Source organism: Oryzias melastigma, linkage group LG23, assembly GCF_002922805.2.
Source record: "Oryzias melastigma strain HK-1 linkage group LG23, ASM292280v2, whole genome shotgun sequence".
Taxonomy (NCBI): domain Eukaryota; kingdom Metazoa; phylum Chordata; class Actinopteri; order Beloniformes; family Adrianichthyidae; genus Oryzias; species Oryzias melastigma.
In genome coordinates this window covers 21,611,136-21,638,970 of record NC_050534.1, presented here as the reverse complement: position 1 = coordinate 21,638,970, position 27,835 = coordinate 21,611,136, and the positions used below count along the sequence as shown (strand labels likewise).

Genomic DNA, 27,835 nt, shown 5'->3' with positions numbered 1-27,835 from the left:
TTCTCTTGTTCTGGATACGGGTCGTCATGGCGACTCACATGTTTACATTCAACTCAAATTGATGGCGGCTGGTCTCTCCTAAACGAAATAGCCCGCCGGCGGCTGAACATGGTCAACGCTAACATGTCGCCGTGTCCTTTTTTCCCAGACTTGCTCGCCGTGCCAAAGCATCCCTACGCCGCCATGGAGAACTGGGGCCTGAGCGTCTTCGTGGAGCAGAAGATCCTGCTGGACGCCGAGGTGTCCTCGTCCTCGTACCAGATGGAGCTCACCATGGTGGTCGTCCATGAGATCTGCCACCAGGTAGGTCTCAACGGACCGTCCACGAGGGAGGGGGCAGACAGGAAGTCTGACAGGAAGGTCAGAACTTCAAAATAAAACTCCTGAAGGAAAAATGGCTCAAAGTCTGGCAGACACAGTTTGGTTTGGATGGATTCATTGATGATAATTAATTTATTGACGACGGTCCTCCGATCACCTGTTTAGTAACTAACAGAAATGGTAGGATCTCCGGGTTGTCATCTGATCCGCTCATCTTGCTGTAACCTCCAGTCAAAGTAAAAAACAAACATCTGGAATTGTTATATCAGACCGATACTGATAATCTCAGATTATGCAAATACTGGCTGATAAATACTGGCGCCAATATCCCTACTAAAAACGCTGACGGATCGATGTTGGAGCTCCTCTGAGTTTGTGATGACCATCAGTTTTTGTTCATTTCCTCTGATGTGATCTGACTTTGAAGGACTCGGCTACATGAGAAGATGCTAACCTCTTTGGTAGAAGTAAACAGATGTTCTGATTTGGGTCATGGTGGAACCTTCATCCATTCGAGGATGTTCCAGAAGTTTCTTCACGTCTGAAAATCTTTGAAACTCAAACAGAACAACATTTCCTTTAACAGATTCAAATGATCCTCCTGCAAACAGACGGAAACATCACAGAAAGCTTCAGCGTTTGTGCGAGTTTGTGCGTCGATGTGTTACAAAGCTTTTCAGACATGATCCTGTTTTTACAGCTCCGCTTCAAACAAGTGACAAGCTGGCAAATGGGATGAAACGCAGCAGAACTTGAAGGTTCTGGCCAGAAAACAGAGAGACTAAGTGTGAGGAAGCTTGAAAAATAAAGACAGACGTAGAAGAAGACGGAGGAGGAGGAGGAGGAGGAGGAGGAACAGTTGGAACAAAAAGGCGAAGGAGGGAGGAGAGGAACGGAAACGACATCTGTGAAAGGAGAAATATTAGTGAAGACAGAAAGAGAGCAGTGAAAACATCCTGATCCTTGAGGTTCATCCAGTGAGTCCTGCAAACGCTGCAGCGTCTGGAGGATCTCCGTCTCCACAGACCTGTTAGAGACGGACAGTAAAACCTTCATTGGGGATTAGAGGAGAAAACGGTCAGAACATGAACTCTAAACTGATAGAGATCAGATGATGGAGGATTCAGGATGGAATAGATGGATGACAGGAAGTAGAATCTTCTTTTAGTCTTGTAACTCCCTCCACCGTGCTGCTGTAAACCCTCCTGGTTTTAAAGATTTCTCTGTCATGCATTTCTTTGGATCAAGGACATGAGATAAGTGGGGGCTCGTCCGGGATTCATTGGGTTAAGGTATCACCTTGGAACAACTGATTGTTTGGATGATGCCCTTTGACTGTATATAGGAACTGGACTGAGTGACCTCTTCCCTTCACATTCCGAACAGGAAGTGGCACCTACAAGCCAAAACAATAACAAATGCAAAGTTTAGAGCATCAAGCTGAAATATCAAAGACAATACAAAGCTGATCATCAAAGAACCGTGGAAACGCAGAAGATATTTCTCAGTAGACCTTGAACTTTCATAAGGGGTCCACAACCAAGATGAGCCAGAGGCGAGGTCCACAGCCAAGATGAACCAGAGGCGAGGTCCACAGCCAAGATGAACCAGAGGCGAGGTCCACAGCCAAGATGAACCAGAGGCGAGGTCCACGGCCAGGATGAACCAGAGGCGAGGTCCACTGCCAAGATGATCCAGAGGCGAGGTCCACAGCCAAAATGAACCAGAGGCGAGGTCCACTGCCAAGATGAGCCAGAGGCGAGGTCCACTGCCAAGATGAACCAGAGGTGAGGTCCACATCCAAGATGAGCCAGAGGTGAGGTCCACGGCCAAGATGAGCCAGAGGCGAGGTCCACGTCCAAGATGAGCCAGAGGCGAGGTCCACGGCCAAGATGAGCCAGAGGTGAGGTCCACGGCCAAGACAAGCCAGAGCTGTGATCCACAAACAGGAGCACAGGCGATCCATCTGGAATCTGAAATCTCTTCCGCTCCCACAGATAGGAGTGAGGAAGAGGAACAACACCTGAATCGCAGTGCGCCAAACAGAGGAATGGAGAAGTAGATATAATAAATAATAAAGAGGAGAGGTGAAGTGAATGAGAACAGAGAACAGAACCCCAGATCTGATGTGGATAAGAGCGATGATAGAAAATCTAACATTAATCTAAAAGTGTATTCCTGTTTGATTCTCACCTCTGATGTAAACCTGAAATGAGGAGCTTTGAGTCTTCCAACTCTCCGAGGTTTAAACCTTTTCACCAGCAGAGACGACATAGACAACAGAAGCTGCACACAACTCATTAAATATGGAGGACAGACAGGCTGGCGGCCTGAAAAAGAGAATGATGGAACGTTTATGGAGCCAGAAAACGTTCCACCTCTAAAAAAGACAGACGGGTGTCCATGTGGGTTCTGGTTACATTCACACTTATGCATTACTTCAGTTTCCCTCTGCGTTTGTACATTCGAGCCTTTATTTCACAAATGAAACCCCAGCATTACTGAAATGAGTGTGTCAGATTCTGGCATTTCCATTTCCCTTTGTCGTGTGTGAAAGGTCAGAATCTGCATAAAAACCGTTCATGCAGCTGCTCCGTATCTCTAAAACAAACTGTAGATGTTGTGATGCAGAAACGTGATGGTCGTGTTCTTCACTCACAGACGTGTTACTAAGTAAACAGGTCAGAGGTCAGTGAACGCCTCGTCTTCACCTGTTTATCATCTCAGACGTTCTGGAGTCGATCGCTGTGACTCACACACGAAGGCGGGAAGCGTCTTTGTTTTCTGTTCTGTGTTTTTTTTAGTTTTCTTTGGTTTCCATTAACTTCCCGTCAGGATGTGGCCTCGCAGCGACTTTTCTTTCTGCTGAGTCGGGATGAGGCCGGCCTCGGGCTACTGCTGGTGTGGAACAAAACACAGACCGAATAACAACATTAGGCGTTAGCGCGCGCGTGTGGCGCTCTACGGAGCATCAATCTTATCTGACGTTTCATCAGAAAAATGCAGTTATGCTGTTTCTGTTAGCTTCAGACTTCATTCCAGCTTTCTGCTGCTCTTCCTTCAACTGCTTTGTTAGCTTTGGAGGCAGCGCGAGTGGGAAGGAGGAAAACGATGTTTTGTCTGCAGCTTTGCTCTCCATTTCTTCCTGGAGTCATTCATCACCGCGAAGTCGGCCTGCGCTTTGGAGGCTTTGATAATGACCTACTTCTGCTGCAATATCACTTCTGCTCTGAGAGATTGTAATCCATCCAGATTACCATCCAAATCAGTGTCATATCTGTTGTCTTTTTTACCACGTTTGGAGCAAAGACTTTAGTTGTTGGTCCTAAAAAAGCTGAAAAGTATTTTTGGTGTTGTAACCTTGGTTAGACCGCAGGTTGAGATATGAGTACAGAATTTCTGGACTTTAAGGTGCACCATCAATAGAGCAGATCTAACTATAAGATGAATCAGGCGAGACAATTCACAGTTACGCTACAGTTTAACCACGTTAGCGTATTAGCAATACCTGTACCCCTCACTTTGAAGAAAACATTAAACAAACGTTAATGTGGCTATGCTAGCTCCCTCCTTTGTTAGTAGCATACGTACACACCAGGCATGTGATTCTTTTTGCTTATGGTGTTCAGACTGGACTGCCACTACCAAATACTTACCAGGAAGTTTGGTGTGACATGTCAAAGTGGTGTAAATCTGGTGAATCTGGTGGTCCAGACGTTTTCTGTCACAGCTCTATTCCCATAGATGAAAGACTTTGTGTGGTAGAATTCCATCCAGACACAAAAACTGCATTTTTAATTTCTTGATTACCATATTTTCCGGACTGTAAGTCACTCCGGAGTTTAGGTCCCACCTTTAAGAGAAAAGTCAAATATATGAACAATTTCACAATCCTGACTTAACGTTGCATTTTCCACTGAACACGATTCATTCAAATTTAATGCTCAAAGCTTGTCCAAAAATGGGTTCATAAACTAGACGATCCCATTGTGTGTGGAGAATCTATCTTTTAGCCTCATCGTTACATGATGGAGGCTTTGACTGTATATCTCGATCAAAATACATGGAAGATACGAATGATGTTGAGAGGTTAAGTTATTTATTTTAAAGAGCTCTACAAGAGCATCTATAATCATGTCTCCATGTCTGTGTTTAGTCCGAGTAGTCTGCATGTTTAGTCTGTTTAGTCCGCATTAGTCCAAAGGGAGAAAAAACAACTACAATAATAATAATGTCTTGATGCAAATAAGAAAATAAGGAGAACGATCAGATTCTCAGCCATGTTTGTTTTGGACAGAACTTCTTCTTCTGTGTTTCTGTCAGCAGCAAATACTGATACACAAACCTACATCGCCCTCTGGTGGATGTTAGTGGGAAACAACCGCTAAAAGACAACCGGTTGTTTGTGGGAAAAATAACTATATGAATTTATGAGGCTATTTATGTTGTAAAAAATCGTAAATAAGTCGCTCCTGAGTATAAGTTGCACCCCTGGCCCTATTTAAACAATCTGACTTATACTCCGGAAAAACGATTAGAATTTTAAAAAAAGCCATCCATACGTCACTACCAAGTTCAAGTCCTCGACTGTTCACAGTTCGAGTTTAACGTGTTCACTGGCTGTGGGTTTTGTACGTAGAGCTCAAAGATTGACTTAAACTGGCACAGCAACACATGAACATGAGAGTTTTGAAGGCAGAAGCCCAAAACACATTTACGCGTTTACATAGACATTTTATTAAAAGTGGTTCCTTGAATGTGCATTACTGAGAGAATATATAATAGAATATATCATGTGTTTAAAACAAACAAAAAAACAGTTGGGAACCCCGATCAGCATCTGTGGCCCGGTACAAAGTGGTCCTCCGACTAGTACTGATTCGTGACCCAGAGGTTCGGGTTCCCTGATTTAACAGGAACACCCAAAACGTCAAAAACGACGAGTTGGGGACAACGGAAACGTAAAAAAGACGAGTTAGAGACAACCAAAACGTCAAAAAGCGATGTAGGACGGACCCGAACCATACGTCTATATTTGATCAGCTGGGACTGAGAATGTGTTGGTCAAACAAATCCAAAAATGGAGGAAGAGGTGAAGACAGGAGAACCTTTTTAAGATAGTTCAAGAACGAGACAGGAATTCATCCCGGAGGTCCTCAAAGAAACAGAAGAAGATATGAAGTTCAAGCTTCCAAGAGAACAAAAACAGATAAGAGTCCTTAAAGCTCAGATTATTTTAGTTCTGCTACAGGACCATGACTCAAACGCTCCAGAAGATCCTTTTTTGACATGTCCTCAAACTTCTGTAGACGTCTTCTGTCAGGGATCCGTGCCGGTTGGTCTCCAGACCTCAGGAGACCGATGGATGGATGGAAGTTCAGGACAGATCGTGGCCTCAGGATCCACCAGAAGGAAAACAGCAGCAGGAGAAGGAATCCTGATGGTTCTGATAGATCCACGGTAAATGGTTAAAGTGATTATCTCGCACACACACACACCCCAACACACACACACACACACTGCCAGGAGAGGCTGTGTTTACTCCCATCAGCTGCTGTTAATTAAAAGGAAACAAACTCTGGGATGAGATTCAGGAAAACAGATTTCTGCTCTTCATCTGTTGCTGTCTCACACGTTCATCCTCCATATGCAGAGGAATTAGCGCGGCGTGTGATCTGGCCAGCTGACAGCGCTCTCACACACGTGTCGGCATCCTGACGGACGCCCCGCCCTCACTCGCCGCAGCTTCACCTGCTTCCAGCTGGAGCCGGCAGAGCGGCCGCCGCTGACGGAGACGGGGATCGATGCCGGCGCTGGCGGGAGGACGGCGGCATCAATCATCGGCTCCACGGCCTTCAGGAAACAATCGGTGGGAGTCTTCATCCTGTCAGAGAAGGCCGCTCCGCCCCCTCTCCCCCTCGCTTCACTGGAACCAGGAAGAGCCCAGAGTCCAATTACTGCCTTTCTGAGGCGGAACATGATTTTTAATTCAGAATCCCTCATGTGTTTATTATTCTCTTCCTCTGCTTTAAACACTGATCTGCTGCATTTTCATCAAGTCCTGGAATTTAAAGATTCTGAGACAGAAGAGACGAGAGAAATCTGTAAACCCAGAAAACAAAAACAGACGTAAAGATGGTCGAGGTATGAAGGAGAATCCAGAAAAATCTGAGCTGGAGAAGTGAGATTAGAACAAACGTGTTTCCTTAAGATAAACTTCAGTTCAGGTTCTAAGAATTTAAAATAATATAATTCAAATATTTATCATTAAAAGTCAGTAAAAGTGTTATCCGTCTGTCTGGACAGTTCAGAGACACCGACTGCAGATGAAGGAAACTCTGGACACTTGTGTCCATCACAGGAACGCACAATGAAACAAAGAAACACAAACAAACACAACGAAGCATTCATTCACACACAGACACAAAGAAACACACACAAATGAATACACACAACAGAATGAAACACTCGTAGACACACACACAATGAAACAAAAATACACAAAGAAGCACAGATACACGAACACACACACTAAGAGACACACACAGACACAAATACATTTAGATGCTCATTGATGCACAAAGAAAAAGAAACACAGACACACACACAATAAAATGATGAAACAAAAATAAAAAAAAACAGGCCCAGATACTAAACAATGCAACACAAATTCCCAAAGAAACACAAACAGACATACAGACACACAACAAAGCATGAGATCACACACAAACACATCCAGATGCACAAACACAAAGATACGCAAAAAGACACAAACTCACACGGACACAAACACACACACATAAAGAAACAGAAGTACACAAAGAAGCACAAACACACACATTCACATTAACAAAATAAAACTCACAAACAAAGAGAAACACAAACAGTTTTGTGTAGCACCAGATGAGTTCACGTTTGTGCTTCTCAACCCTTTTGTTGAGTTTGCTTTTCTTCTCCAAACCTCCGATCCTTTTTGACCCTCATGACTCTCCGTCTGATCTCAATCTGAGACGTCTTTAGTTTTCAGTTTGTCTGTAAATGTTTCAGCCGACGCCACAAATGTCGTCATGAAAACACCTGAAGGAGACACGCCTCCTCGTCAGCATGATGGACGGCTCACGTGCACGGAGAGCGCTGAGCGTGCACGCTGTGGATCCTTTCTGCCTGCAGTCTGTGTAGAATTCATTACAATAGATCTTTGGATTGTTGATCTTCTCCGTTCAGATTTCAGTCACGCTCAGCTCTTCTCCGGTCTGTTTTCTGTCCATCACCTCTGACCTCTGACCTTCCACCTCCTGACCATCCACTGAGAAGCTCCTGGAGCTCATGAAAGTTTCAGGACGTCTCCAGAGCCCTCAAAGCGAAACAGTGAGGAGGAGGAGCAACAAACCCCAAATCTTAAACTGCCGATGAGAAAGGTGACATTGTGGAGTGAAGTTGGTCTGTGACGGAGATGGTGTTCAGGAGGTTATTCCTTCTGTTTGACGCCAACACAGAGCAAAGGTCACCTCAGGTCAACCCACAAACAGCTGAAACGTCTTTATAAAAGCTGTCTTAAAATCAATGACTGTATATGAGAACTGGAGTGAGTCTGATGTCATCCATAGAAATACTTCCAGCTCCAACCAAGTTCAGTTATATTTTTCGCGTTTTTTTCATAATTAGGAAACAGGTTAATTGAATTTTTTTTTTTTTTTTGTTATTCCTAGAATTTCGATAAAGTTTTGCACATATATGTAATGGAAATACAGCTACTTATTGGACCAACCAGGAGCTTTTTCTGAAGAGGACTTTGTTTACTTTGCTCAACGAGAACTTGAACTGCTTCTGGCCAATGGGTGCAGCGTTTGTCACGCTTCTAAACATTTAGCAGCATTCCATCCACTTCTATGTCAGGTTCATAAAGAGAAAAACTTTAAAAATTTTCATTTTCTAATGTCTGAACAAAACTGACCTCCAATTATTCACTGTGGGTGATGTAGATGTAATGTGACCCGGGCGTAGAGCGTCTCCAGAGGAGGTCTTTGTGTTTGAACCTCCTTTATTTCTGCTTTAAGTGGCCTTAAAAAGGCCCTAAAATGTCTTAAATTTAGCTGTCAGAGCCCCCTGAGCGCCCCCCCGCTGTGGGATCAAATGGAGGCTTTGAACAGTAAGTGACTGTAATGTGTAAAACGCTGTTCCCAAACCAGACAACATCACCAACATGTAGAAACTCTTCTCTTCATGTTAACGAAATGTCTTTTCTTTTGATGTTTTTGGACTTCCTGTGGATACAAACGTGTGCAGAAGCAGAAAAACTGGTCTGAAATAGAGCTGCCACGATTAGTCAACTAATCAGAGACTAATCGACTATTAAAATAGTCAACAGCTAATTTAAGAGTCGATTAGTCAACTAATCAGAGACTAATCGACTATTAAAATAGTCAACAGCTAATTTAAGAGTCGATTAGTCGTTACTTTATATTTTAATGGAGTCAGAGTGTAGTAAGGTTGAAAGTTATAATGGCATTCTGCTAGATTTATGGAATATTTTGACATTTATTAAGGTTTTTAGGCTAATTTGGAGTTTAGCTAATATTTCAGTTGCATGCTAGCTGTTTTGGGCTAATTTAGGCTTTTTTCAGTTTTTTTAGGCTAATTTGGCATTCAGCTTCAGCATTTTCAGCTATCGGTTTCAGCATGTTCAGCTATCGTCATGAGCATCTTCGGCAGCCAAATTCAGCTTACAGCATTCACAATAGCATTATCACAGGTAATGCTCTATATCTAGTTTTTAGTTAGTGTAAAGATGTTTAAGGTGTGTGTTTTATGTCCACTTCGTGGATGACCCGATTAGTCGACTAATTGTAAAAAAAATAATCGATGATTAGTCGACTATTAAATAATCTTTTCGGGCAGGACTACTCTTAAATGAAGTTTAGTTTCTGTTTGGTCCGACTTTACAGAACTTCAGAGCTTCTCATGCGGATTCAGACTTATTAGACGTGGGAAGGACCCAGCAGGCAAACAACATTTATTTGACATAAAATTAGAAAAAGTCGCAGAAACTATTTTACAATGACAGACAGGAAGTCCGTGTGTGCGGCAGGATGGAGTCATCGCATCATAACCCAGACGTTAGCGGCGGGCTGATCCATCATGTCTGTATGGGTGTAAACGTGCAGAATCTCAGTCTGAGCGGGAAACCGCGGCGGGAAACCTTCTCTTTTCCACCCTGAGTCTCTGGCTGTGTCAGAGCAGAAGGACAGAGATGAGATCGATGACGGTGTGTGAGAGGACTGTCGTTACATGCAGCTGTGTGTGGTTAATCAACAGACCACAAACCACATCCAACAGCCGTGTGTGTTTGCACACGTGTGTGTTGGGCTTGTTGGTGCGGCCGAACCCCCTCCGGCAGAGACGCTGGAACATGCTAACGCTGAGAGGAAGTTTTATTTACTCATGAAACGTCTCAACAACAGCTACACAAATGCTGCACAAACAGGTGAATTATCTCAACATTTTTGACACAACCAAAGAGAAATTAAGATCAGTTACGTTTGATTAAAAAAAAATTATGTTAAAGAAACTCTTAGAAATCGGAGTTTTTCTTTAGAACTTTATCTGATATAAACGGGTTATTATGAACAAATCTAAATGGATAATTCTGATAAACACAATTAAAACTGTATTTGTTTCAGAAGACGAAGATAACGAGGAGAAATATATTATCTAAACTGTGTGAACAGATTTGAGACCGACACACTCACTGAATATAACATTTAAACAATAAACATTCTTAAAAGAATAAATAAATTATAGTTTAAAGCGTTGTATTGATACCCTAAAATAAAGTAAATGAATTAATTAGTGAAAATAGATCCAAAGATGATCAGAATTTAAACTGGGGATCTCCATCTAAAACATCTCCATGACAGCAGATCATATTTTTGGATCTGATGATCCTCCTTTCAACTGAGCGGTCCGGACCAGACCGGTCCCGTCTTGGCTGGTTTAGAACACGGGTCCCAAAACTACGGCCCGCGGGCCGGATCCGGCCCTCCTCCACATTGGTCCGGCCTCCCAAACTGTCTAATTGGCTAAATTAGACATTTTTCCAGTTTTTTAGGCAAATTTAGAATTTAGCTAAATTTTTTTTATTATTATTTATTTTTTTTTTTTTTACTAATTTGGCACTTTACTAATATTTTATCTAGCTATCAGCTTTAGCATTTTCAGCTATCAGCTTCAGTGTTTTTAGCTATCAATTTAAGCATCTTCAGCTTTTAATCTATCACAGGTGATGCTATGTATCTAGTTTTTAAAATCTTTTAGTATTATGTTTTCTGTGAAGATTACAGAAATTAAGTATTTTAAATTTGAGCATGTGTGGCTTTATGGAAGACCACAAATCTTTACATTTAGGTTGTGATTGTTGCACTTTTTCTGTTAACCTACAACTCTGAACCGCTCAATGGAAACGAGTCTAGAATTTCTTAAATGTTAAAACTAGGGTTAGAAATCTTAAGGTAGCTGCCGATACGATTCACGATACTGATAGTTTTAACGATATGTTTCACTTTATGACCAGATTGGTGTCAAAAACAAAGAAATTCTGAGCAGTAAAATAACAATAACAAACACTTTAAGGTAAGAAATTAACAAAGCTTCAATTGAGAACTAAAATGATACTTTTACTTTTCCTTGCAAGAATATTCCTTTGTTCTGCTTGACAATACAAGATTTATTAATGTTCTTCAGACTGAATTTAAACAAAAAATATGTTTTTTTTTTTTGTTGACTAAAATATGTTTTTGGCTTTTGTTTTCTCTGTTGCTCATTCCACATAAAAATATAGTATCAAAAAAGAACAAAGCCATTTTTCTCCCTCAGAATCTGCTAGAATTAGGTTGATGATGACACTATGATACTGTCATGAGAGGCGCCCCCTGGTGGATGGCTATGGTACTAGTTTTAAACCAATTACGGTAACGAGTGACCGGAATCGTTCGAGAGTTTTTGGAGGAACAGCTGCTGTTTGTTTGGATTCTGAAGAGACGTTCGGATCCAGGTGGAGACGGCTTCACTAATCAGATTATCTTGTTTTTTGTTTTTTTTAACCAGACTATATTTCAGGATCTCAGGAGTTTAATTTTATGTTTAAAGTTTCATATTTCTCTAGTGGATTCTGTGATATTGTGAAGGAAACAGCATGAAAACATAACCTGATAACCTGACAGAGAAGCCATGGATTTTTGCGTCTTCATCACAATGTAAAGGTGTCAGAGACTAATGATAAGGCGGATTAAACCTAATGAACCTCCGAGTTGTCACAGGTTTAAGCTGAGGCTTATTAGAGGAGTCACTACATATCCAGGTTTCTGCGTCTTTCTCCTCCGAGCGTTTTCTCTGATTGATTTTTTTTTTCTTTCTGGTTCCTTTTAATTGACAGAACACACACAGACTGGCAGAAACGCGGCGCTTTGTTCGGCTGAATCAAAGCCGCGGCTGAATTTTCCAGCAGGCTTTGTAAAGCATGTTTAATAACGCCCACGCGGGAATTACCGGGAGTTCAGGAAAGAGGAGCCGGAGTCTTCACCGCCGATGCACAACGAGAAGGTCTGGAGCTGCTGCAGTGAACGTCCTCCATAACCAGAGCAGTAACCGGCCTTGATGAGGAATAACTCCTTTTCTCCAGCGGCCTCTCTTTAACTCAAACGACTGAAACATGTTGGTCTGGAGGAAAGTTTATCTCTGAGCCAAAACCCGACAGCTCACAGTTCTGAGATCTGGCAGCAAAAGAAGACACAGAAATGGAGAAAATGTTGTTTTATTTGCTAGCAGAAGGTCCATTAGCCAAACAACAATACTTGAGGCAAAAGTAATAAAGCCGCTAACAGCCCACGCAGCTTCGCCAAAGGGCGCTTTGGTAAAACAAGCTGCTGTATATCACTTTAATACTAGGAAAAATGTCCAAACTTCAGGAGCTCAAAGGATTCCTCCTACAGAGCCACTCCGGCGTCCCGTCAACACGGACGAGTCCAAACGGTTGCCATGGTTTCCACTCCAACTATAGGGATGAACCCCATTCAGTCTAAAGTACATGTGTTAGTCAAGTCAAGGCCCGGGGGCCGGATAGGATTATCAGGAGGGCCGGATCCGGCCCTCCTGATAATCCTATCCGGCCCTCCAGATCATTTTATTTTATTGTTATTAATGACCCGATGTTATCTTGAGCTCATTTCTAACTTGTTTATTTTGACAAAATGTATTTTTATAGAGTAAAATATTGAAAGTTATTTAAGGTTTAAGTTGATTTATTCTGGAATAATATTCCTGCCTTTTTATTATTCAGAATTATGTTAAAAAGTTACAGTTTTAAAGTTTTTAAAAGTAGCATACTGCTAGCTTTTTGGACTATTTTGGCATTTAATGAGATTTTTTAGGTTATTTTAGAGTTTAGATAATATTTCAGCTACATGTTATCTGTTTTGGCTAACTTTGATTGTTTTCAGTATCTTTAGGCTATTTTGAAGTTTAGCTACTTTATTCAGCAACATGCTAGCTTTTTTGGCTAACCTAGTTTCTTTTATATTTTTTATTACAGGCTAATTTGGCATTTTGCTAATTTTTTAGCTGGCTATTAATTTCAGCATCTTCAGCAGCCAAATTCAGCTAACAGCATTCACACTAGCATTATCACAGGTAATGTTATACATCTAGTTCATAATTATGTTAAAAAGTTACAGTTTAAAAATTTAAAAAATTTTGTTTTAGAGTGTTCAATAAATGTTTATCCTGTTCGGCCCGCGACCTCAGGTGTGTTTTGGATTTTGGCCCCTTGTGTGATTGAGTTTGACACCCCTGATTTTAAACTCTGCCTCTTCATCCTAAATCCGACTGCGCTTTGAACCGTGACGGGATGATGATGTGAACAATTGGTAGAGACTAAAACCAACATGCCAGAGAATCTGATGGTTCTCCTCCTGAACTTTGATATTTTTCTTATTTCTATGGAGACGATAATAAAAAAATAATCTCATTATATTTATATTCTTATTTTTTTCCTCCTCGGACTAATGCCAGACAGCAAGTTGTCAAACTGGATCACAGAGACACAGAAGTACCGCTGAAAGTGCCGTCAGTCCAATGAAGCTCACCGTACTGGGAGAGTGAATGATCTCATGAACCCGGACATGGAGACGGGATTAAAGATGCTTTTGTAGAACTCTTCAAAATGTGTCAAACTTGATCTCTCAACATCATCCATGATGTAGCGATGAGGCTAAGAACTTTTGACAGTAGCTCCTCCCACTCGTTAGGATCGTCGAGTTGGTGAAGACATTTCAGGACAAGTGTTGAACGGCAAAAGGTTCTTCAACACAAATTTGTCGAGTAAATCATGTTTGAACGCAGCTTTATCTGATATGTGTTGATTTGTTGGGTTTAAATCAGTTGCAGGGGTGGAGCGGTCGACCTCTGGTCGGAAGATTGCAGGTTTGATTCCTGCCCTGCTGGCTTAAGTGTTGAAGTGTCCTTGATCAAAATGCTAAACCCCATGTCACTCCTGGTCACAAGTTGGCGCCCATGTTAAAGGAAGCTTGTAAATACTCGTGCATAGACTCAACCGGCCATTGCTGACACCGTGGTGGAGTGGGCGGAGTAACTCACTTCAGGTTTGGTTCTTGTGGTTCTGAATCCTCTGGTTGATGTCAGATATTGCCGGCGCCGTGGTCAGACTGATGGTCGTAGATCTGAAACGGTTCCAGTAACAGAGACTTTCTTCTTGTTGCTCCATTCAGACAGAATCTGGAGTCAGAGGAAATAAAAGGATGAATATTTATCAGTGGTGGCCAGACGAGGGAGGAGAGGAAGGAGGCGATGATCAAAGGCAAAGATCTGCTTTGTTCTTGGACAGAAATAAAGACAGGGAGGAGTGAAGGTGGTGGCTTTGAGACACATTAAGAAAACAGAAGGGATCGGCTGTTTGCTCTCCTGAAGAGTCTGAGCTTAATTAGCTTGAATTGTGGGTGAAGGGAACGGGGGTTTGGATGCAGCGACGGCTCCTTTGTTTGATGTCCAGCTGCTGCTGTTTGTACATAAATCCAGAGCAGATGAAAACTCGGTTCTACTTTCAGCTTATTGACACTCAGGATCAGCTGATGTGAAGATCAGATCCAGGAGATCTCAGGACGTCCCACTTTCTCATGTAAAATGTTGGAATTCTCTGGAACTTTTGACCAAAAAGCTGAAGGCTTTTGGAGTGAAATCCGACTTTTGCCCTCAAACGCTCGTCATCCTGGTTGGTGACAGACCAATGAAATGATCTGTTTGCTGAGTAAACAATCAGGTGTGAGAGTTTTTATTCAGAAACCACAAAAGAGACAAGAATTCAAGAATAGGTCAGATGATAGAACCTTAAAGGGTTCATTCTGGCTGACTCAGGTTCATCTCTCATGTTTGACTCCAGATATGTTTTCTGCAGCCTTTCAGCGTCGCGGTTAAACTCCAGAAAATATTTGAGATTAGCTTCTTCACTGTTGGACAACAGAGTTTTGATTGTTGAACGATGACCTGCTGGCTGTAGCCTGAAGACCGTGTCACACTGCCACTAAGTATATTTTTGCATGTTCAACATAGGAACATGGGTCATACGTGGAAAAAGTTGTGGTCATGAAATTTGATCATGAATGAACCACGTTAAAACTATGGAAGATGTACGATGAAATCATGCAAAGATCAGATAAACCTGCACGTCACTGAATTTCTTCACTTTGACACTAGGCAGAAACCAGCACCACGGACAGCTCCCGCCGCGGGCCCTCGCTTTGTTTTAACTAAACAGTAGGAATCCTCTCACGGATCTCTGCGGCGAGTGCTGCTCATGGTGCTAACGTGCTGCTTCTGATTGTCAAAGTGAAGAAATTCAATGACGTTCAGGTTTATCTGATCTTTGTGTGATTTATTTGCAAATGACTGTCGACGTATAAAACACTTTGAATTACGTATCTCGCTCATGTGTCATGAAAGACCAAAATGACATACGCTGAACTAGAGCAGTGATATGGAATTGTTAATATCTTGAAATATAGTTCTTACCGTTTTGGTCAATGATGATATATTCTGAATTCGGTCTCCAAGTGATTACATTTATATTAAATCTGGGGCCGGGAATCGATGAAAAAAAAGAATAATAATCGTGATTAATCGCAAACTGGAAAACATTTGTTGCGATTAATTGCTATGATTTTTTTAGTCTCAGTATTTGCTGACCACTGCAAATAATCACATTATGAAATCACAAACTAAACTCTACATTTAGAACATGTATTTGTACTTACTGCTGTCAATCAATAAGAAAAAAATGATTAATTGCACTTTTGTGTTGGGATTAATCATGATTAATCACAATGTAAAATGTATTTGTACAATATGGCACCGGACCATGGATCAAATAACCTGCTTTTTGTGAAAAAGTGATTTGAACCACAACATTAGGAATAATAAAGTATTTAAACTGATTGAATATTTATTTAGCGGGATAATACCCATCTAAATGTTTTAACGCACGGAAGGACCGTTTCTTCGTTTAATTTTTAATACATATTATTGCGTTAATTCTTTTTCATTAATCACGTGTGTAAATGTATTAATGTTCACAGCCCTAATTAATTCATTAAAAAACAAAGATTTGGATTATTGTTGCTTATATATCATATCTGCAATGCTCCCAAAAGGGAAGGAGGCGGGTTTATTACAACATCTGACACAGGTTGCAGTTTTTTTGTTTAACACTCGCTGCTAATACACTGGATTATTTCTGTCATTAAATTAAAAACAGTTTTTGTGAATGTCCTACGAAATAATGTTGTATTCATCCGCCCCGTCTAAAGTCCGGTCAGTGAAAATCTTCTCCAACTGTAAACTGTTCTGTGAGCGCATTAGCATTAGCATTAGCATTAGCATCATGCTAATGCTACATCACAGTCACCAAATCAACACTTTTTGTTAAACTTTTGGTTGCAGCTATAAGTTCTGTCTTCCAGTTCTTACTGGATCCAGTTAAAAATCCCCAGATGTTCTGCGGATTCATCAGCTGAAACTAAACGTGACACGGAGAAAATTAGCAGAATGATTAGATACAAACATTTACCCGCCATAGAGGAGGAAATCCTTTCCACTGACAAGTGTTCATTTCTGACCCTTCAAAATAAAAGTCTATTGCAATAGACTCATTTCTCTATCAAAAAAAAGTTCTATTGTGATATCGTTATCATTTTACCGCCCAGCCGTAGGTTGAACATACGTTAAATGTTCGTAGCGGGGGTGTGACACAACATTTAGTCCCGTCCCCCGAATGACGGTTGAGCTGTACGGGTTTTTGGGTTGTCCGGGTCTGTAGAGGGTCGTGGAGGAACGCAGGTGTGTCAAGGGACAAAAATGGAACGTACCATTGTCATTTTCATCTTTCTACCATCAAGTTAAGTTAAATATCTAATATTGACGCACAACACCATCTTTATTAGCTGGAGAACACAGATTTATTGATGTGAAAATGATTGTCTGTGAGTTAGTGGAGGACTGAGTTCGATGCAACAGAGACGATTCATTCCAGAGAAACAGAAACTCCAGCTTTCATAGAGGAGCAGGAACGATCCACCACGGACTGCATGAACTAAATGCACTTTTTCATACCAATAAAGTTTAACAAGCATCTCCCTCTGAGTGAACCCCCTCCAACGTGACGCTGGAAAGAACTGGATCTGTATTCTTCTCCTCACCTGACATGAGTGAGAATCAAACCCAGAATGGGGACTCCTGGTTTTTCTTTCACAGGTTATTTCTGTAAACGCTCGGATCAAAGGATGTGCCCACGCGCCGCTGTAAAACCACTTTTCAGCACTTTGATTTCCCTCCTGTTGGACAAAGTACTGCTGAGCCGCTCCTCCATTAAACATGACCGCTCACTCCTCCTCTGCTGCTGGAAGGAATCTGACTTTTTCAGGAACTTCTCACTAATGAATAAAAAGTACAACACGCTTTTGGACATTGTCACCGTCTTGGTGACAGGCGCCGTGGAAAGTGCTAATCCTTCATACTTTCCGTCCTGGTAATTCCAAATGACAACTTTGGTTTTTCTGCAGCTCATCTTAATTAGCTCCGTCGACTCTCCTGCCGTTTCAGCCTCATTAAAACACACAAAAAAACGCCCCCAGTGGGTAGACACTTTCTGCTGGGGATGCTGAATCAGGTTGCCATGGCGCCGCTGTTACCATGGTTGCTCGTGTGCCACATAGGGGGGGTTACTGAGAAGGAGAGGAGCTGAGAGAAAGGACTGCTGAGGCTGAGAGAACACCAACAGGAGGAAAAGAGTTTCAGCAGAAACTAATGCAAACCATGACAGAGATCTTAGTCCATCGTCTGAATGATCCACCGAGGTTCTGCAGCCTGAAGTCTCTTCAACATAAAGACATCAGTTCTGATCCAATTCTTCCAGCGTTGTTTGATTCTTTCTTTCAACTTCAAGCAAAAAACAAAAATCTTTACTGGAGTTCAAGTTAAACAAATTTAAATCTGGTGATCACTCCAGTGGACAGTTACTTAAAAGTGTATTTCTCTTTAACTGCATTTGTTTCTGAGAAGGATATACATATTTGTGGAGAAACTCTCGACCAAGGCGTTCATAATTCATGCATCAGAGGGTTAAAGCTCTTTGCAGATGATGCTGTTCTGTTAGCTTCATTGTGCCAGGACCTCCATTATGCATCGGAGTGTTTTGTGGCTGGGATGAGGGTCAGCACCATGGTTCTGGACCGGAGAAAGGTAGCTTGTCCTCTCTGGGTGGGGGGAGAGCTCCAGCCTCAGGTGGAGGAGTTTAAACATCTTGGGGTCATGAGTGAGGGAAGATCAGAGCGTGAGATCAACAGTTGGATTGGAGAGGTGTCCGCCGTCATGCGATCGCTGTACCGGTCCGTTGTGATGAAGAGAGAGCTGAGCCAGAAAGCAAAGCTCTCAATTTACCGGTCGATCTTTGTTCCAGTACTCACCTATGGTCATAAGCTCTGGGTCATGACCTTAAGAACTTAGATCCAAAATACAAGCGGCTGAAATGAGTTTCCTCTGGAGGGTGTCTGGACACTCCCTTAAAAATAGAAGCTCGGAGAGAGACAGAGTAGAGCCACTTCTCCTCCGCATCCAGAGGAGCCCGTTGAGGTGACTCGGGTATCTGATCCGGATGCCTCCTGGACGCCTCTCTGGAGAGATGTTCCGGGTATGTCCCACTGGGCGGAGGCCCTGGGGAAGACCCAGGACACGCTGGAGAGACTATGTCTCTAGACCAGACAGGAAAGGGAGGAAGTGACCGGGGAGAGGAAAGTCTGGGCATCTTTGGTTAGACTGCTGCCCCACGACCCGGTCCAGGTCACTGGATGGATGGATAGATGATACATGATTAATGATAGATGGATAGATGGATGGATGGATTAAAGATGGCAGCCTCCTTCAAAGGTCAAAGGTCTACCTAACTTTGATTGTAGTTTCAGACTGAACCTGGTGTGAAATGTTGTAAATATTTCTCCTACAACGTTTTCCTTTTACATATTGTGCTAATATTGTGTTGACCACTTTGTCCAAAATTCCTTTTTTTCCAACTCAAGGTGTGCATGTCTTGTTGAGTTTTTTAGTTTGTGGTTGTGGTAAAATTTTGGCTCTAAGTTGCAGGAATTAAGAAGAATCGTGTGTTGATCTTCTCTTTTAGTCCAGGACGTTCGGTCATTAATGTCAGTAATATTCATCTTTTTATGGGGCTCTTCTGGCCTTCCTTCTGACCCCTCTGATACCCCTGCAGGGGTAACAGATCCCCACATCCTGCTGGATCACTTCCTGTCTGAGCCGTTCCAGTCTTCACCTCCCAAATGTGCTTTGACAGCAGAACCCACATCTGCTCAAAGAACCTCCACGATCCAACCTCATCTGGACTTTCATCGCTCCATAACCTGCTGCTGGACTCTGTGGGCTTCTGGGACGGCGAGCGCGGGCCGCCAGCTGGCCGGATGGCCGGCCTCCACAGCGTGGTCTGTTTGAATCCCAGCCTGCAAACAGAGACGATTTTTAAGCTTCACGTTTACCCCAAATGATGCTTTTGTTTTACAAAATATAAAAGCTATAAATACCGGAAAATGAACGACAAACTCGTCGATATCCTGCAGGTCCTGGTGATGTTTGGTCCCGTTCAGCTTCTCCAAGATCTGATGCTCTGAAACAGTCGACCCTGGAAGTTTTCCTCCAAACAAATGTCTCAATTTAAAAATGAATGTCTTCTTATTATTTATTTCCTCATTCCAGGAGGGATTGTGGGTAATGTTTAAAGCAGAATCTGGAACAAAGTGATTGGAAATGTGAAGGAATGAGGAGTTTGGATTGAGAGGATCCTGAAGGAATCTGACAGCAGAGGAAAGGTCACGCTGCATAAGGTCACACAGAGAAATTACAATGTGCTGCTACAATGTGGGGGAGGGAGATCTACATTTGAGCGTTTTCATTTCTGTTTCTGGATTTGGGTCAATCTTACCTGCAGTAGTTCTGAGGAACCAGACGGTTCTGAGTCCTGATCCAATGAATGAGTAAAGACCAGGGAGGAGTCTGGATAAAGGAAGGAGGAGAAGCTCTGACTAATGCATGAACAGCTTGTTTCTGTTGGTCTCAGGTATTCCGCTGATGTTCCTCCATGCCTTATTTATGTAAAAAGAGCCATAAATATTTCAGGACTCCCCAAAAAATATCAGAAATGAGTTTAGAAGTGAGTGGGAGCGCTCGGCTGGCATGAGCGTATCGATGAGGCGCGCTAAGACGCAGCAGAGCATGCTGGGACGGCCCCTCCCACCACGTCACATCAGAGCGCTGGTTTCACCACAAATCCAGGTTTATGCTTTTGGTTCAGTGAATTATTTATTCCTAAACAGAGTCGAAGACGATGAAGTGACTGACGCTGTTTCTATTTCAGGAAACGTTTGTTGCAATTATGGAAAAAAACAACAGATTACATTCACTCCACCAAATTCATGTTATTTATCACACTGGGAGGTGAATTCTTCATGTATATGATAAGTCTGTCAGCAACAACACTGCATGATAATCAGACACAAATATAGAATATAGAGAGGTTTTTGTTTTTTATTGATAAATTAGACAGTACAAAGCATAGCATAGCATTATATATGTATACAGGGGAAGACAAAAGGAATTAAATGTAAGCATTAGTAAAAGAGAAAAAAACTATTATAAAATAAACCAAATTAACAACATAAAATACCATTTTAAAATATTGATATGAATAAAATTAAAAGAGAATTTCTAACTGACCTCAGAAATCTAAATTAAACTGAAAGGAATCAGTATATAATGAACTCCAATAAGATTATTCATGAATTAAAAGGAAAAGAAAAATCAAATGACAAACAATTTAAAAGTTTTGTGGGATTCTTGTGTTTTATGTTTTTTGAGATTTACAAAAAAGATAAAACTTAAAGAACAAAAATCTTGAATTCTCTTTCAAAAATCGATATTTGTGTATAGAAAATTGACCAAAATAAGTTGTTGAACAAAAATTGAATTTTCTTTTCTTTGTCAATACAACCAAACTGAATATTAGTATACGTAAATGACAGTAGAATACAGAGATGTTTGTCAGTTAAAAGTATGTCGGTGAAGTTAACCTGCTATAAATGAAATCCACAAAGTAGTCATATTATTTTTTACTTGTTTCTAGATTCTAATTTAACCTCAGTATTTTAAATTCCCACTACGTTCATCTTTTGATTAGTTTCCAAAGCGTTCCCAGCAGATTTTTAGTTAGGATTATGACGATTTTCGCAAAATCTAAAAAAAACATTGTTGCTTTCTAGGACATAGTTTCTACAGAGCGGCAGGAGTTCATTACAAATTCACCTTTGAATTGATGGAGCGGCCGGTGGCACGGAGCAACCCCGTCCCCACTTCCCATCACTTTACATTCTCTCCCACTAGCTTACAGCCCCAACGTAACATTAGCGGTACAACAAAAACTGAACTAAATATCAGATCTATCCAGCCATTCAGTTTAGATCCACGGGTGACTTCTTGTCATAAATCGATCCTCTGTCTCCCCCTCTGGACATCAGCAGGATCCATCTCCACACTACACTTCCCATCAGCCCCTGCTGTCAATCCCAGCAGTTTTTAGTCAGAGCTCAGTGTGAAGTCTTGTTTGTTTTCCTGCATCCCTGAGCGTCCTCATCCTGATCTGATCTTCTGCTTACAACCACTAGAGGGAGCTGTACGTGTTTGCTACTGACAGGACCAGAAGAAGAAGAAATGTCGTCCAAAACAAACATGGAGGAGAATCTGATTATTTACTTCTTTAACTTTCATATTTTTCTTTTTTGGATCAAAACATTATTTATTTTTTTTTTTTTTCTGATTAATGCGAAAGAGAAAGTCATCAAATTGGGTTACAGAGAGTAACCGTTTACAGGTAAGTACACAGGTAGTATAAAAGGAAATGACTGCTAAAAGAAACCGAGTAAACAATCTCATGAATCAGACATGGACACATGATCAAATGATGTTGTAGACCTTTTAAAAAGATAAACCTGATCTCTGGATATCATCTGTATCTTCTATGGATTATAAGTAAGGTATACAGTCAATGCTTCAGAGTAGCGATGATGGTAGCTCCTCCCACACGCGACAGGAGCGTCTAGTTTATGAAAAGATTGTCGACGAGGATTGAGGATCCTGCATCCAAAGAGTCTGTGGATGTAAATTCGATGTGCATCAGAAAAGAGGCCATAGATGTGAGTTTGATGCATGAATCATGTTGGGTGTGAAGCGTTACGCTGGACATGATGGATTTGTTCTGAAACGTCAGACTTTCCTCCTAAAATTATGACTTATCCTCCAGAACAGCTTATACATGGTTTCTTCTTCTTGATTAAGAGTTTTTTTGCTTATACTTTGGTGCGACTTATACTCTGGATCTATACCTGTATTTGTTTGTAAGGGTCAAAGGCTGCAGAAATACTTTTGTACTTTAAACTTTTGCTCACTTCTAAAAATGATCAAACTAGTTTACAAAGACCAAAAACTGTTCAGCTTTTGTTGAACTTTTGGATCAAAATCCGCTCCTTGTTTTATGGATGTCCAGAAACAGAAGAGTCTGGACCGGCTCAGACGTCATTTTACTGCGTGGGCTCCATCAGGGGGAGCTGCGCTGCCCTCTAGTGTTGGGAGGTGTTTGAGGTAACTCACGTGAACTCCTCATGGATCTTCCTGGAGTCTCTTCAGGGCAGAACGCCGGCGGAGTTTAAAAAACTGAAGTTTGCTGTTAGTGGAGAATGACGTGGACCCCCGCTGTTTCCAGGCAACGGCGCCGCAATGAAAATGTTTGGGAGGACGGCGCCTTTCCTCTTTCTCATTCAAACTGGACGAGTTCCTCAGCAGGACTGAAGCTCGCGTTTGTATTTGAAAAGATTCAGCGTCCAATCAGGAGCAGCGGCTCTTTAGGAACGGATCAGAAACTGTGCAGTTACTGTTTCTGCAGCGGAGGACGCCCACTTCAGAGGAGAGCAGGCCGCACGCCAGGCCTGTTATCAGGTGGTGGTGGGGGGTGGGGGATGTGTTAATCAGACGGACACCGCCCTGTCGCTGCTGATCACTCTGAAACTCCACCTGCTTGTTCTGCAGCTGATTTATGCCTCATGTTTGTTCTGTAATCCATTATGAGGACGACCTCGGGGTGAGAGCGCTGACTCCACCCCCTGAAGAACAGAATCATCACTTTTGTCGTCTTACATCATGAAATCCAAACATTTTCTGGATCCAGCAAACAAAGAAACTCACAAGTTCTAGAAAAGGTTTCAGACTGAATGTCTGAACGTCCTGTCGCCCTTCTGAGCCTCAGTTATCCGTATGGGTGTCCTACAGTCACTAATGTATGGCATGCACGTCACCGTGCGTGCAGCATTTGTGCACGGTCAGTAAAAAGCAGCACTCACACCGTTCTAAAGCTGCGTTCACACCCCCCTTGGAATAACGTGACCACTTCCAACGAACAGTCCGTGGATGTTTCAGACTTCTACATTCAAAACTCAGTAAACATTTACTGAATACTCTAAAACAAAATTTTTAAAAGTCTAAAACCGTATTTTTTTAGCATAATTATGAACTAGATATATAGCATTACTTGTGATAATGCTAGTGTGAATGCTGGAAGATGAATTTGGCTGATGAAGATGCTGAAGCTGAGAGCCAGCTAAAATTTGTCATTAGCCTAAAAAAAAATATATATATAAACTTAGGTTAGCCAAAGCAGCTAGCATGTGACTGAAATGTTAGCTAAATGCATACAAAAAACGTACAAACAACAAAAAAAAACCTTAGGTCACTTACATCAGGCCATTAATAACAAAAAAATAAAATGATCTGGAGGGCCGGATAGAATTACCCGGAGGGCCGGATCCGGCCCCCGGGCCTTTACTTTAACACATGTGGCCTAAAGCGACCATTTGGAAGCATGTTGGCTTTTATAAAGTGGATGGTCAGTTGGTGTGTAAGTTCTGTCACGCCAAAGTTAAATAAAATATATGTTCTGCAGAAAAACCCTATTGGATAGAAAGAAACGTCCACCATCGTCGGAAAAGGCAAAACAAGCAAAATCAATCAGAGCTTTCCTAGCGAAGGATCTGAGACTGAATTCTGTGGTGGAGAACATCAATCTACAACATGTTCAGTTGCTAAACATTAATTTATTTGAGTTAAAGCGTTCTATAAAGGCTGGTCTAATGATATGAAATAACATGTTGTTGACTTCTGGGAACATTTTTTCCTTTTGATGCTGTGAAAGATTTTAGATTACAAAGGAAACATTTTTACGTCAGAATTTTTATGTTCTTAAATAAAAGTTAAACAAGTTTACTGATCTTGTTTTTACTAAAAAAATGCACTTTAGGTGGAGAAAAGTAAAGAGAAAAAATGCTGATCTGGGTTTTTGATTGATTGATTGGTTTATTTCAAACATAGATTGTGAAAAATTACAGGACAAAACACACTTATTACAGAAGTAATGAAATGCATTGATTAGAAAATAGGAAACAAACAAAAAACACACGTGACATTGGAGTCATTAGATATCGTAATTACAGTTTGATTGAGAAGCAGTGGGGGGAAATGAACTTATATAATCTCACCTCTACTTGATAATTGTGTCATTATCGAGTCGCTGCCTCCTGAATCGTAATTGAATCCAATCATGAAGATTCCCACCTGTAGTGAACACTGTGGGCTAATCAGGTCGAAGAACTCGCGTCACATGACTGGTGTGAACGTGGCTGAAGGGTTTCATGAATCTGAAATGAAAAATCAAACAGGTTAACGTAACACAAACAGAACACAACCTTAAAACACCCAAACGTCAAACCAAGAGCTGTAGAGCTTCGTCCTTCTGCAGCAGAAGCTCATGGTTGAAGAGCATCTTCATCGTCGCCATGGTGATGTGAGTCATGAGCAGCGTCTCTGGTTGAAGCTGTAAGACGCTCTCTCTGTCCCGCAGTGGTTCGGGGATCTGGTGACGCCGGTCTGGTGGGAGGACGTCTGGCTGAAGGAAGGATTCGCTCACTTCTTCGAGTACGTCGGCACCGACTTCCTCTTCCCGAAGTGGAACATGGTGAGTAAAACTCTGGAATTCTGAGGAACAAACTCAACATTTTACTCTCTTGAAATCAAAAGGTGATTTTCTTCTGTTCGGTTCTGGAAAAGTCGAAGTTTGTTTGGAGCTTTTCCAGGCCCTGAAGATGCCACAGAAGCAGGTTTTCCTGCCCTATTCCTGAAAGCGGATGTCTCCTGCCTCCAAATAGCACATCTGTCACACGTGTGGATGTGAGCGGGGGCCGCTCTCGGCGCTCAAACTGCCAAACAGTCGGTGGTAGCTGCAGCCGCTCAGATCCTTTTGACATTCAGGAAATGAGGCTTTTGCTTCAACACAAAGTCCTCTCAGATATTCTGCTCACTCATGAAATTGGATTTGTCTGCCTTCTGATGCTTTCAGGTGAGTCACAGCTTTAGCTCCAGGAAGCAGTCCTCTGTCTTTCCCTTTTTTGTGGAGAGACTTAAAGGTTTAAAAACCTCCAGACACCAAACGCAGCTCAGGCGGAGAATCTCGGTTTGAAACGGGAGAAAAGAGGAAAAAATAGCATTTGTTTCTGGGGGGAGGGGCTCTTCTGAGCGTCTGAAGGTGAGTCGAGGTGATCTCATCTGTGGAAGACTTTTTCCCATCATTCTCCCCGTGAAAACCTCCAGCTGGTCTTCCCAGACCGCCGCCCTCAGAAACGGGGGTCCGGACCTCAGATCAGCCATCAGAGGATCCCACACTCTTATTGGCTGATCGGTTTGGAGCAGAGAGAAGAGCAGAAATGGATCTCTCACCAGCGCCCCCTCCTGTTTGGGCGTAGACAAACTAATGCCCCTCCCCCTTTCTGTGAGGCTGACATTAGGATGTCCTGATCCAATTATGTGATTGAAAACGGATGGTTGATGACTGGATTACTGTCTGGATTGATGACTGGATTGATGACTGGATTGATGACTGGGTTGATGTCTGGATTGATGACTGGATTGATGACTGGATTGATGACTGGATTGATGTCTGGATTGATGTCTGGATTGATGACTGGATTGATGACTGGATTGATGACTGGATTGATGTCTGGATTGATGACTGGATTGATGACTGGATTGATGTCTGGATTGATGACTGGACTGATGACTGGATTGATGACTGGATTGATGACTGGACTGATGACTGGATTGATGACTGGATTGATGTCTGGATTGATGACTGGATTGATGACTGGATTGATATCTGAATTGATGACTGGATTGATGTCTGGATTGATATCTGAATTGATGACTGGATTGATGTCTGGATTGATGTCTGGGTTGATGACTGGATTGATGACTGGATTGATGTCTGGATTGATGTCTCCAGATCAGTATCAGATATTTCATTTGTTCTTATTTTGATCATTTGGGATTTATTTCCTCACGATCCGATTTGATTATGATTGATTATGGAACAATTATCAGTGAATCCCAGATCTACATTTTCTTTTTAAATGTTTCTCTTTCCAACAAAATACTAGGTCAGGGGTCAACAACCTTTAACAGTAAAAGAGTCATTTGTTCACCTAGAAGGAGCCGCGTAGTTTGACTTTAGTCTTTAGGAAATGTAAATTTGTGTTCATGACCTTCTTTTTTTAATAATAAATATGAATTATGTCTAGTTTTTGGTACGAACAAAAGCAAAAATATAAAAAGGACATGAGTCTCTCAAAATGTTTGTTTTTTAAAACCTTAAGTTATAACAGACAGACGGCGACGCAGCAGAGGCTAACTGCTACATGCTAGCTCCTTTATTTAACCCCTTAAGACCTGAGCTGTTCTTTTTTTATTCCTTTTTTATTTTTCTGAACTATTGTGGTAATAAAACTCCAAAATGAGATGTCTTAAGAGGTTATTTTTAGATTCTTAAAAGAACAAATAAATGATTGTAATGAGCCCAACGAGAAATGTAGTTTGTGATACTGGACTATATAAATAAAATAGATCTGAATTCTAATGATATCAGCTGGTCATAATTACTCATCGTCATATTCATGCTACAACAAAGTCATTATTAATTATTAAGAACTTTATATGAAGATATGAATCACATGTAGTTAAAATGTTTAATAGTTATGAAGTAATTAAACTAAATTAATGATTAATTACATTTGGTAGATAATAGTTGATTTTTTTCTATTTGATAAACTTCTCGATTGCTAAAGCTACTTCACAGAGATGTTCTGTTTAAGTGTTAAATGTTAAAATACTTTAATGACAAAAAAACTTGAATCTGATCATTAAATTTGTTCATTTTATATCGTGTATCTCAACATCAAATGACTGAGAATCGGATTGGGCCTAAAAAAACAGAGTCGATATTTCAATCGTATATTTTGTAGCACAAACACCAAATTTCCCGTAGCTGGAGCTAAAGGATTCTGTCTTCCAGAAAAAAACGTTTGACAGGAAACAAATCCAAACTGGCGGCCATTTTTAAAGATGGCGGCCATACACTCAATTATGACAAACATATTCGACTTGTTTGTCTCAACGGTGAGAGCTGTTAATGCACAAAATCTCTCTATTTCAGGGGTTCCTACAGAACACTTTTATCTTGATTTTCTTCTGACAAACTCAAACGCGGCTCCAACAATCAGACCAAATCTGGTGCTTCACCACAACATTTGTTTGTTTCCCTCCGTCATTCCTGCAGAGTTCAGGACGTTCAGGAGCAGAAACCTCCTCGACAGCGAGAGCTTTTGCCTCAAGGACTCTGTCCTTCTTCACTATGATGAAGTCTGCAGAACCATCAGCCCCCCACTACAAAACCCCTCCACACGTCCACTCGGAGCCGTGACTCATTCTGACCCGAGAGAGCAATTCAGATGTTTTCCTGCTG

General features: G+C 41.6%; 1 protein-coding gene across 10 annotated transcripts in view; it reads left to right on the top strand.

The window, feature by feature from the left end:
• The window catches only part of LOC112152862 (thyrotropin-releasing hormone-degrading ectoenzyme), a 225,333-nt gene that overhangs the window by 110,602 nt on the left and 86,896 nt on the right, over positions 1-27,835 (top strand). For all 10 annotated transcript variants that reach the window (XR_004947204.1, XR_002920404.2, XR_002920403.2 and 7 more), the window contains exons 5-6: positions 149-303; positions 24,887-25,000. Coding sequence is in view for 7 of the 10 variants with exons in the window: in XM_024282721.2 (XP_024138489.1) it covers positions 149-303; positions 24,887-25,000 (269 nt within the window). In the remaining 3 variants the exon portion in view is untranslated. The remainder of the gene's footprint in view (positions 1-148; positions 304-24,886; positions 25,001-27,835) is intronic.